We start from the raw sequence: 12,366 nt of genomic DNA, 5'->3' as shown, positions 1-12,366 counted from the left end.
AAACTGTTCTTAACCTGAAGCACCACTTTAGCTAATGGGGCCTCCCGCTGCCACCGCGACGCCAGAGCACGATTTCTGTTCTCACCCTGAAGCAAAGTTCTTAACCTGAGGTACTATTTCTGGGTTAGCGGAGTCTATAACCTGAAGCATATGTAACCCAAGGAACCACTGTACAGTTAATGAGAGAGACTGATCCACCCCAAGAGAAAGACCATTCCACGAACATTCCATGCCCCTTTCACAAGTCAAATCAGGCAGCGAATCATGCAAACTACAGATCGTGTATATAAATAAGATTATAATATGATTTATGCCTATTATCTCTATTGGCCGCAGAATTTTGTTTCTCAGTGCCAAATATCTCATGGAGTTGCCACTGCCCCCTACATTACCCACAGGTCAACCATATCTATTTTACTTGACTTCAGCCCTGTGAAGTCCATCATAAGTTTATAGCCAGTAACTAAAAAAGGAGCCTGTTTATGCAAAGTCTGGCCTCAGTAGGAGAGGGGAAAACATTAGTTCACCAAGAAGAACCCCCACCCCAGACACACACAGACCTCCCAAATTTTGATTTGTGTAGCTTTTGGCGTATTAACATAAAGCCCTTAGCTAAATTTGGATGGACAATCTGACTCAATAATCTCATGTACACATTAACAATGAATAGAGTTTACATCCACTTCATTAACTGGAATGCTGACGAGAATAAAGCAAAAAGCATATGACGAGAATAAAGCTGCTATTTTTGTGTTACAATATTTGTTTGAAAGATCTACCATACTTTTTCGTGTATAAGACGAGGTTTTTTTATTCTAAAAGAATGTTTAAAATTGGGGGTCCTCTTATACATGGGTAGTGCATAGTGGGGACGTGGGATTGGTTGCTGCTGCGAGCAGGAGATTTTCAGCGGTGGTTGGGCAGTTTATTGGTGGGTGTGGCAAGGGCTTTTGTCGTTTTGCTGTTGCTGCGGCAATTGGGCGGGTGAATGATTTTCGGCAATCCCACCAAATGCTCAACAACCCTGGGCAATTGCCTCCCATTTTCTTAATTAGGAGTCCCCCAAAATTGGGGGCGTCTTACACACGGGGGCATGTTGGGCATGTTATTCACGGGAAAATATGGTATGTCCCCTCCTTCAAAAATGGAGCACATGACAACTTACAGCAATGGCTGTGGCTCATTGGTAGGGCATCTGCTTTGCATGCACAAGGTCACAGGTTCAATCCTCAGCATCACCAGGCAAGGCTAGGAATGGCCCTTGGCTGGAAACTCTGGAGAGCTACTGCCGGTCAGTGCATACAATGCTGAGCTAGATGAACCAGCAGTCTGACTCAGTAAGGCAGCTTCCTATGTTCCTAATGATAAAAAACACAGTCATAATAATTCTTAAAGTCAACCAACAAAATTGAACAGCATCATTCAGAATAAACAGGCAACCCAGAGGAACCCATAATGGATCATTGCACCCCCCCCCCCAAGAATCCTTGCACTGTACAAATAAAGTTCTTCATCCATACAATAATTATGTACTTTTTACTACTTTCTGCATACTAATCTACCAAAGACAGTTCCAGAATGGCAGGGAAGGGGGACAGTATATGTTGGAAGCATCACCAAGACCCATGTTCAGGAGTGAGGAGAAGGGCAGAAGCAGCACAGCGCATTATAGGGCTGTCAGTTACATGTTGCCCCAAAATAGGTAATGCATCAGGAAAAAAGGATGTGGAGTTGCATATGCTAAATTATATATATATATGTATATATATATATATACACACACACACACACACACACACACAAGCACATTTAGTAATAATTATTATGACTTAAACGGCAACACAAATGCAGCTGCTGGTTGGGGCATGGAGAAAGAATAATTCCTTTTCAAGGCCAAGGAGAGTCCAGGGTGATATGGGAACATAGACAGGCTTGAAGAAACAGGATAGGCTCTGACTGTTGCTCTGGCCATGGCCTCTGATGAGACAGGATGTGTGTGGAAGAAACAGAAGAACCCTCCACTCTTAGCTCCTTGCCCTCCTTCAACAGCCATTGCCATGGTAGCAAGTTGAATGAGGTGGGACAAGGGAGTGAAATAGGACAGTGATGAGTAAGGGCTTGAACTTGCTATCCTTTATTCCATCAACCTTACCAAGAGCCCTGCTGGATAACACCAGAGGCCCATCTAGCCAACATCCCATTTTTCCAACTGGACATGCCTCTAGGAAGCCCCAAGAAGGAGAATCCTCTACTGCTATTGTCCTCCAACAGCTGCTACTCAGAAGCAAATAGAGAAATAGGGTGGCCCATTATTTCCAGCTCAGTCTAGTGTCCTCTTCTTCTGCCATTTGTCCAGTATACTGAGAAGTGGACGACAGCCTTCTTTCTTCCTTTTACTGAGTGATGGCAGTTAACTGGGGTGGGGCAGCAGCATGGCAACAGCACAGCTGAGGCCTCCCCAATAACACTCTCATTCCCCAAGCCAGCTCACCACTACTGCCTGCCCCTTCCCACTGCACAGCCCGATTTGGGTAGGCAGTAGATAGGGACAATAACTTGTGCTAACGAGGTGTTCTCACTTTGGGGAGGGTTTAAAGTAGCAAAATACACAACATTTCATAAATAATTTTAAAAGAAACCCAAATTACAGCACTACTCGGAAGTCCGCTCCACTGAACTCAGCAGTACCTACCTCTAAACAGACACAGAGAGGAGTATGCCATTGGGCATCAACCCAAATCCCCATCACTGCTGCATCTGCACCCAGGGCAAAAAGCAAGCTAATGCCAGATCCCATAGAGAAAGCTAGCCAGGCTTACAGGACCACAGACAGTTCTAGGTGAACAACTTGCTCCAGTAAAGGTTAGGAGCAGACTGAGCCTATTTAAGCTCTGCACTCAGTGCAACTTCTCTCAGACTCCACCCACTTGTGAGTAACTCTGGATTCTTAAAGGGGCCATGCCTCTGGCCTGAAGACGAGGACTCCTCCATTGTTCTCTCACCTCCAACTTGTATTGTGTTCCCTTTATTGCTGGACTGGTGAGGAGGTTCTGGGGGAAGCATTTGGTTCTTCAGGGGAAGGCGCCCATGAAGGTACCCTGCAGATACAGGAGATTCTTCTGGGGGTTCATGTTCCTCAGTCTCAGTTGTTCCTCAGTCTCCAGCAGCCGCATCAGAGCTCTGCGCCTGATCTGAGCTGAGCTGGAAAGTGTGCAGCCTCTTGGTTGCTGCTAGCTTGAAGCTGCCATGTGACAGTGGTGGGGCCACCTTGGGATCCATCGGATTTGGGGCTGGCTCAGCCCCTTCCCACCGCTCCTCTGGAACACTCCTTTGGGACTTTCTGTGGCCTGTCATTGCAAACTTAATAGGTATAACCTTGAATTCTGTGTTGGCAGAATGGCAGTGGTGTCACATTGCAGGTAGAAGCCATCAGGACTGGGCAGAGGGACCCTTCTACCCAGTACACACACACCTGCATGCCCAGGACAAAGGGGGGTTGGATTGCAGAGTTGGACTGTTATCCAAAACATATGTACTAGGGAGTAAGCAAAGATGCTTAGGATTACATTGTAAGAAAGCACTGTGAAATTTGTGCTGAATGCACCCTATGCCTTTAAAGCACATTGAAGCACGCATTACCCCTCTAAAAACTCTGGCCACTGCAGGTTGTCAAGAGTTAATCAAAACTCTGGGAGAAGCAGGGCTAACTTTTTTCCCCTCCCTAGACCTAACTGTAGCCTCAAGTGATGGGCAAATTAGACCAGGAAACAGCTTGAGGAAAAGGATTAAGCAATTCCTTCTTCAGCACCACTGCACAAATCAAATTTGAAGATTATTGCACTTATTTTAAAAGTTGTTTCAAAAAGTCAGGAATCCTGATCATGGGTTGCATACATCATGTATGGACTGGGGCTGAGAGAGAGAAGGAAATCAGTTTGTAAACAAAACAAGGATATTTGAAATAAACCTTAGTGGCAAAGTGTCATGTTTGGGTAATCCTGAAGATGTCATATTCATTCCCACTACATTGAAAATACAGTTTGCCTTAGGGATGAATCTGTCCTTACTTTAAACTTAGAGCAAGAGGTGGGCAGACTTTAATCACATAAATGGCTTGCAGGAAAGAAAATCTCCCTGCCATTTCTTGTATACTTGGCATGCAAATTGCAAGTACTAGAAACTGTCATCTGGCACCAAAAATGTCTTGCTGCATGCAGAACATGCTAAGTGACTGCAATGTAGGAGTTCTGTTTTTCAAGCATTTTCAAACCTGAGGGTTACCTCACTTTTGACCCTCCATCCAGCTATTCTTTTTTTTAAAAAAATACGATCACTGTCTATGTGGAAGAGAAATCAAAGGGTTGTTATTTGTTGTTTGTAATACAGCCAAGCATTCTTTCTGACCAATACGTTTCACAATCAAATTACAAATGTGTCTGGAACAAGAGCCGCTTTAAGCTTTCCTTGTGTAAAAATAAATGCCGGCTTTTTATTTAATGATGTAGTACAGCAGAGCCAAAGTGCTATGACTGCCATCTGCTGGACAAGAAATACCCTGCAGAGAAATCTGCAACGCTGATGAAAACCTCTTTTAAAACGAATCTCTGCGCTGTATTTAGCACAATCTGTAAGAGATGTATGTGATCTATCTTGTCCAGAGAGCACGAGTGGCAAAATCCAGACTCACATGATTTGAGAGCACAAAGCACACTACCCCCATGTCAGCATCCTAGACAAGGCCAATTCATTGTCTCTGAAATGAATGGGAACTTTTTCTGCAATGCAAGTTGCAGGTATGCCTTTGCTGCACATAGATGCAGATTGGAGCCGCAGGAGGGTGAAAGAATTAAAGCCTCCAACCCCCATACTAGGGTCCTGATCTGGATCCCGCCTCCCTCCAGTATACAGTTATTCTAGCAAAATACAGGACAGAACACAGTGGTGGGCAGGTGGTGTTGGGGTGACCCCCCCCGTGCTGAAATGACTTCAGAGCAATCCATTACAATCTATTGCTGCCTAACCAGATGGCCCCTCTGGAATTTCTTTCTTTCTTTCTTTCTTTCTTTCTTTCTTTCTTTCTTTCTCTCTCACACACCAAAATGCCACAAACATTTTAAGTTTTATTTTGTGTGTGTGCGTTCAATATGGGATGTTGCTATTTTAAATATAATGTAAGTCACCTTGAGCACCAGGACCCATCAAACACTTAGTTTTTATTTTCTTGATATTTTTATTATGGAATGTAACAGTTTTAAATATGGCTATAAGTCTCCACAAGCATAGGATGTGGCTAGATGATCTATGTTAAAACACACTCTCTCTCTCAAATTCATAAGGGTTTTTTTCTGCCAACAGTTCAAGATTGACATGGTAGCGGGATAAAAATAAAATAAACGCACCACTAGGGGGCAGTGAAGGATAAAGAAGAAAGGTGATGGATTATATCATCACAGTCCCTATAGGTGCAGGGCAGGTAAAGAGACGGCTGAGGCAAAGGGACTTTGCAGGCACTGCCAATCAGCTGATGCTCTGCAAGTCCCAGCAATCAGCTGATCACCAGGATTTGCATACTCTGCAAGCCCTAACAATGGGCTGATCATTGGTGCTTGCACAGCATCGCACGTGGCACTTTGCAAATCCTGATAACCAGATGATAGTTGGGTCTTTGCAGGAGCTGCCAATCAGCTGATGGGTGGAGCCTGCAAACCACTTTGCTTCAGCTGTATCTTCACCTGCCTCACCTCTGATGTCAGAGGGTGTGGCTTGGTCAAATGGCCCAAGTTTACAAAATGCCTGAAGCGAGGATGTGTGAGGATATGTGCATCAAACAAAAACTCTTCCTTCAAAGCTCTTTCAATTCGCTGGAAAAAAGGGCAAAGTGGTGTTAGTGACCATCAACCTATGGTCTAAAAATTGTCTCCAGCAGCTACGGTTATCAAATGACACTTTCCTGCTCAGCCCTTCACTAGAACTTAGGCCTTAGTTCTTTCTCGTTTTCTCAATTATAACAACAGCCATGGCATAGGACAGGCCTTTGCTGTGTCATACTACAGTTCCCAGGATTCCTGGAGATTCATTCCTGTTTTCTGGTATTAGTTTTGCCCTTCACTTTATCCTGGAGAACAACGCCTTGAAGAAGACTCAAGTTACAGGACTAGACTTCTGGAAAGTTCAGTTCAAGAGAAGGCAGCATCTCAGAGAGAATCCTTGGCTGAGACAACGATTCCTTCTGCTATGTCCAACAGATGGACCTAGTTAGGCTCAGGTGCACAAGATCCCCAGACAAAGGGAAGAACAGGCAGACAGTGTTGTAACGCATGAGTTAGAGGCAACCAATACACAGTTTTTGAGCAGCAATTTTGTGAAAATCTCCAGTAACCATAACAGCGAATAAAATATTCAATATATTTTACAGGGATAATAGCCATTTTGTAACTGAGGGGAAATCCTAGTCACAAAAATAATTTGGTATATGGCCTCAGCTTTATAGTTAATGCTTTGTGGGGGAATCTCGGTACCCAAATTTAGGTTAAGGAAGGGAAATGATTTCTTCCCCTTACTCTCCCATTGTTTCCAAGGCACATCCTTCTCCCTCACTGTCTTTTTCATTTCCTGTGTTTCTGTATTTCTTTGTTAGTTTTTCTTCCTGTCTCTTCCTTCTTCCTCCTTTTAGGTTCAGGGGTGAGCAGTGTGCTGGCTTCTTGCACAATGCGGGGGGGGGGAGAGAATAATAGAACCGTACAGTTTGGAGGAATCCCAAGGGCCATCTAGCCCAACCCCCAGTGATGCAGGAATCACAACTCAAATGTCCCTGATAAACAGCTGTCCAACCTTTGCTTTAAACCTCCAGTGAACGAGAGATTGTCAGAAAGCGATTCCTAATCTTTAGTCAGAATCTCCTTTCTTGTGAAGCCTAGAATAAATCCTGATTCTTTCCATGTTTATTGTAAACTATTCTGTATGCTGTTCTTTAGCCCAGGAAATGTGACATATGTTTGTCGATATTGTTCTAAAAGACTGGAAATTTGGGCACAAGGAGATCAATAGAGGAGGAGGAGAGGAGTTTGGATTTGATATCCCACTTTACTAACAACCTGCTTTTCCCTTCCTCCCCCACAACAAACACTCTGTGAGGTGAGTGAGGCTGAGAGACTTCAGAGAAGTGTGACTAGCCCAAGGCCACCCAGCAGCTGCATGTGGAGGAGCGGGGACACAAACCCAGTTCACCAGATTACGAGTCAACCGCTCTTAACCACTACACCACACTGGCTCTATAGGGGAGAGAATAAAAAAAAAATAAAAAAAAAATTGTATTAGTATGTGGCAATGTTGCCAAACCCCTTTGATTACTGGCTCTGTGGGTAGGATATATCTGAAGGGGGACATGCCTTAATCTTCTCACACTCACAGCTGATGACAGAACCAAGTTTTGTATTCATGAAAAAAATTAGAGACCACAGATTTCAAATGGGATTGAGACAAATATGGGCAAGGAGACAGATGGAGCTGAGTTTGGGCTCTAATTAAGAGGATTATTGGAGCACTGGTTGCCTCTACAGAGATCTCATGTGGGAGCAGTCAACTCTTGTAATATTTAAGTGGCCTGGCAAGATACCTATGCTCAACCTGTATATTTGTAAATATTATGAAATGCTATAAGCCTCCTATGGCTTTCCCCCAAAGGTATCTAAACCCAGGTCACCACTGCACCTCCCAGAACTTCTCGCCACTCAGAGAAGTCATGTGAGTATACCAATAGTTAGAGTCTTACTTTTTTATCTCCACGTACTTCACACTTCCTTCTGTTCCTTTGTAAGAGAAGCCACAAGAGAGTTGACACTCTCATATAAAGCCTAATGCCTGCACTTCAGGAAAGAAAGTTTCCCTCCTCACTCTCGCTCCCTTAAGAGTCTTGGCATGTTTTCTGAAGGAAGAGCTTCAGAACCAGGAAACAAATGGATGAGCCAAAGTGCTGCTCTCTTAGCCCTTCCTTCCCTGCTTGTGAACTTTGCCACTATTCGTTGTGAAAAGAGCAGTTGTGAACTTCGCCACTATTCGTGGTCCATTGCCACCACTCGCATTTCCCTTTCTAGTTGAAGAACAACAGCAAATGTCTGTAGATTTCCCTTGGCAGTCCAGCAGCAGGAGTATCCAAGTAAGTCATTTCTGTGGATGTGGATTCTGTTCACTTGCCTACTTCATAAGCCTTTCATTCTCTATTCAACATGTTTTCTATTCAGCATGCATTCTCCTTTTTTCCCCTTCATCCTTAGTGTATGAGATTCCAGACTCTAGAATCAAAATGCATAGGTTGCATAGACACCATACATGTAAATGGCATTTGTAGCATGTCCCCCACCATGCTAGGAACTGCATGCTAGGAACTGTGCAGTGAAAAAGAAAAGGGAGAAGAAGCTTCAGATTTTTCCTGATCATAGCCAAAATACTGTTGAGGTTGTTCTGAATAAATGGAAAAGCAGATACTTGTTCATTCTTCAGCTAACTGCAATTTGTTTTCTAAATTTCTTTTCCTTGTGAACCATCATTTAACCATCAGCTCATTCAGATGGCAGTACTGAATTGGTGGTCCATGTCCTTCTGGCTTGCACACTTTATAAAGATTTGAGGAGTGAGGTTTTCACCCCTCTATTATTGTACATTCTGGGTTGTCCAACCACTGTTACAGTGTCCTTTTTTTTGGCAGATCAAGATGAGTAGATGACAGCAAAGGTTGCAAGGTTTTTAGCTGGGGCAATTAGAATAAGATCCGGTATTTGACTATTGATCCAAACCTCAAAATGTATTTTATATAATTGACTTTTTACCTGTATCCTCTGTATACAACATTTTGTTTATTTTATTGCTATGGCTGGTGGCTGATTCAAATAAAGATTCAATCAATCTATCTATCATCTATATATCTATCATCTATCTATCTATCTATCTATCTATCTATCTATCTATCTATCTATCATCTATCAGTCATAAACATATTAAATGGAGCAGGTGCTTTCACCCATCTGTTCCTTTTTATTGACTTTCAATGTTTTGATTGAATAAGATCCTTAACATATCCTAAACTTGACAAATGAATCCATGTGGATTTCACATCCAGTGGTTTTCTGAATAGGTTTGGCTCCTTTATTTTATTTTTTAAAGTATGATCTACTTCCCCTACATTCAGGTGCATACTCCATTGGAACAGCCACATTATCAGAGCCAGAAAACTCCCCATTCCAGCTTAGATGAGCACTAGATGCCATGAACAGAATAGTCTGAAGATATTTTATTAGAGTACATTGGTGCTTTGCTGTCACATCTAATGTGCCTCAAAATTACTTGAGCCAAGGTTCCAACCCAGTACACATTTCCCATTGAACTCAGTGAACTCGGCTACATGTAAAGTGCTTATCTGCCTTTATCCACTAACTGGGCATTTTGCCTAAACTTTTCATCCTAGCATGAATGCTACGAACCTGAATGGTTATCTTTGTATGTTTGTATAGTTATAGTGGGATAAATAATTGCACTGTACTTCTCAGAGAAGAATAAAAAGATACAGGGTTAAATTCAACTCCTTAAATTTAGCTTGGAGTACTAACACCCACATCTACTGATGGAGCAGAGCTTCCGATGTAAAGTGTAAATTTCACAAGTGGAAACAATTAAAAAGAGTCCAGTTTGTCACATGGCATGTTGCCTTCAGTGCTGTGGATGAAGCATAGCAAGAAGCACACACAGAAGAAGCACAATACTCCAGATAGCATGTAAAGTCAATTGCAGTTCCCCTTCTAACTTATAATGGCAAAAAATGGATTGGCTGATGCCAAGAACCATAGAAATGTAAGTAGCTCATGTCACTGTCTTCCAGTCATTATTTCACATATCTTCTGTTTTGGTCCAACTTGAATTTGTATTTTGTAATCAGCCATGATATGCACACTTAAGTAAAATACTATTTTGACATTTCATTGACAAGAGCAATTGACTCTTTTGGACAATAATGTGCAAAACATTAACCAAGCATACTTATATTTGAATAATGTCTCAAAAAAGAGAGGCAAATTTAATATATGAATTGTACCAGTACAGGAAGTCCAGTCCTCTGAGGAAAAATAAAATAGATTGCTGAAGGAATGCTCCCCATCTGAATGCTCTATATAGCCTTTTACTAAGAACAGAAAAGAGTTGGTGCAGACACTTTATTTTAGGAAGGCAGGTTGCAGTATGAGCGTATCCTCACTGCTGAGCCAAGGTAACTCATTGACTCAGATCTTTATTTTCCCTTTAGGTCCTCTTTACCATCTTCATGGGATATGAAAACCATACTGAATTCTATTTCCGTCCCTTCTCAACCTTGCTTGAGACACAGCTGGTCATTTTCCTTCTCTTTCTGCTCCTCTACGTCCTCAGCCTCTGTGGGAACGCTGCTGTTGTGCTTATTGTCCATGTCGACCACTCTCTCCATAACCCCATGTATTTTTTCTTGGGCTTTCTGTTGTCTCTACAGCTGACAATCCTTATTTTTCGCTTGCCATTCTGTGGCCAAAATGAAATCAATCACTTCTTTTGTGATATCCCAGTCATTCTGCAGTTGGCCTGTAGTGACACCCACATTCACCAAGCTGTTCTCTTCATAGTTAGTGTTGTAGTCCTCACCATACCCTTCCTTCTAATCTGTATCTCATATATCTTCATTGCGGTGGCCATTTTGCAAATCCGTTCTGCTGAAGGCCAGCAAAAAGCCTTATCCACGTGCTCCTCCCACTTGATGGTTGTCCTCTTACAGTACGGCTGTTGCAGTTTCATATACTTACGGCCCAACTCTAGCTACTCGCCACAGGAGGGTCGAGTGGTGTCTGTGGTCTACACCTTTGTCACTCCCCTACTGAACCCTCTGATCTATAGCATGAGAAACAAGGAACTGAAAGAGGCACTGAGGAGAGCCTTTCGAAGAAGAGTGTTTTCCCCCAAAAGAGTTTGACAGCTAGCAGTCTTCTTCAAAGTTAGACCATAGGGATGATAGCAACAGGCTAGGCAGCAGAGGTAGGTAATGTACAACCCCCAGGGCCAGATTTAGGTTTGATGAGGCCCCATAGCTACTGAAGGTAATGGGGCCTTTTGTATGTCCAGCTGTCCTTTGTCAACAACAAATTGTTGCTGTTTTTTGTGCTGAATATATGCTAAATGGTAATTTATGGACCTACACAACATAACACAACACAAAACAAAACATTGTTGCTGTATGTAGGTTTTATTTTCTTTGTTTTTTATCTTATATTTTGGAAATGTACATCCAGGTTTTTTCCTTTAATTTTTTGGGGGGGCCCCAAAAGAGTGGTGCCCTAAGCTATACCTTGTTTAGCTTATACATAAATCCGGCAATGGCAACCCCCATGCAGTGTCTGGCCCCATGGTCAGTGCTTTTTTTCTAAAAAAAATGTTTAGGGGTACTCTCATTTTCCTACTCATATTGAAATACTGCCCTTCAACGAGGCCAAACTTAGATTCACAAAATGTTTACTGGTATGAGAACCACTGTGTCCTCCCAGAAAAAAACCCACTGCCCATGGTAATACCTATAGGTAGGGGGTGTCACGCAAGTTTGTAACAAGGGAGAGGAACTCCATTGTCGGGCCAGCCGTTACAAATGGCGCTTTTCAGCATAAAATAAAGACGCAGAGAGCTAGCTTATTTCCTTGGACTGATGGAGCAGCTCTTTCAGACATCTTCTCCTCTCCAGTCCGTTTTTATTACCCTTTGTTCTCTCCAGCCGCATGGCTGCATCCCAGTGTCTCATGTTACCTCATCCGGCCAAGCTTAAACCCACCCACACCATATAGGGTCAACACTGCCCAGAGGAAACACAACTCCTTTTAAGGTCAATACAATCCCAATACACTGTAAGACACAGACATGCTGGTCACTGGGTCAGCAAGACACCAGGTGGCACTACAAACCTTTGCCAGGGCTTTCTGGCTCCCACCCTGGCTCCCACATGCCCTCTTTCTTTATATTTTAAGCATAATCATATATATCAGTACCAATGGCTTTGTCGAGCGAGATAAGCGACTCTTTTGACACCGGAAGCGGGCCGTGGACTGGAGAACCATGCAGTACATACAGAAATTAAAGAATGAATACATTGTATATAGCAACACAAAATAATGCAAATAACTACTATAATAATCACTATAATCAATAAATGTCGAAGCCAACTTCCATCTGGAAGCCAAGAATATAAGAATTCTGATTCCATGCTGCATGGTAGGCTTCTTTTCTAGTTTATTAGCCATGCACTGGTGTCACTTCTATAGCACTGAGATTGGTCACTGTATGTTCCTGTAAGAGAACAAGAGCTATTAA

General features: G+C 42.7%; 1 protein-coding gene across 1 annotated transcript; it reads left to right on the top strand.

The window, feature by feature from the left end:
- Positions 1-9,801: 9,801 nt before the first annotated feature.
- LOC128414819 (olfactory receptor 10V1-like) lies at positions 9,802-10,984 on the top strand. Its single transcript, XM_053390984.1, has 2 exons — positions 9,802-9,843; positions 10,292-10,984. Exons 1-2 carry the CDS (start codon positions 9,802-9,804, stop codon positions 10,982-10,984), a joined length of 735 nt encoding a protein of 244 aa, XP_053246959.1.
- Positions 10,985-12,366: the final 1,382 nt, after the last annotated feature.

This window comes from Podarcis raffonei, chromosome 1 (genome assembly GCF_027172205.1).
Source record: "Podarcis raffonei isolate rPodRaf1 chromosome 1, rPodRaf1.pri, whole genome shotgun sequence".
NCBI lineage: Eukaryota > Metazoa > Chordata > Lepidosauria > Squamata > Lacertidae > Podarcis > Podarcis raffonei.
This window is presented reverse-complemented; position numbering and strand designations above follow the sequence as displayed.

What these genes read in the sequence shown, in the direction of transcription:
- LOC128414819 (XM_053390984.1), top strand. Translation starts at nt 9,802, where the DNA reads ATGGCAAAAAATGGATTGGCTGATGCCAAGAACCATAGAAAT. An exon ending in ATGCCAAGAACCATAGAAAT is followed by an intron (nt 9,844 to 10,291) that starts GTAAGTAGCTCA and finishes TTTTCCCTTTAG; the next exon opens with GTCCTCTTTACCATCTTCAT.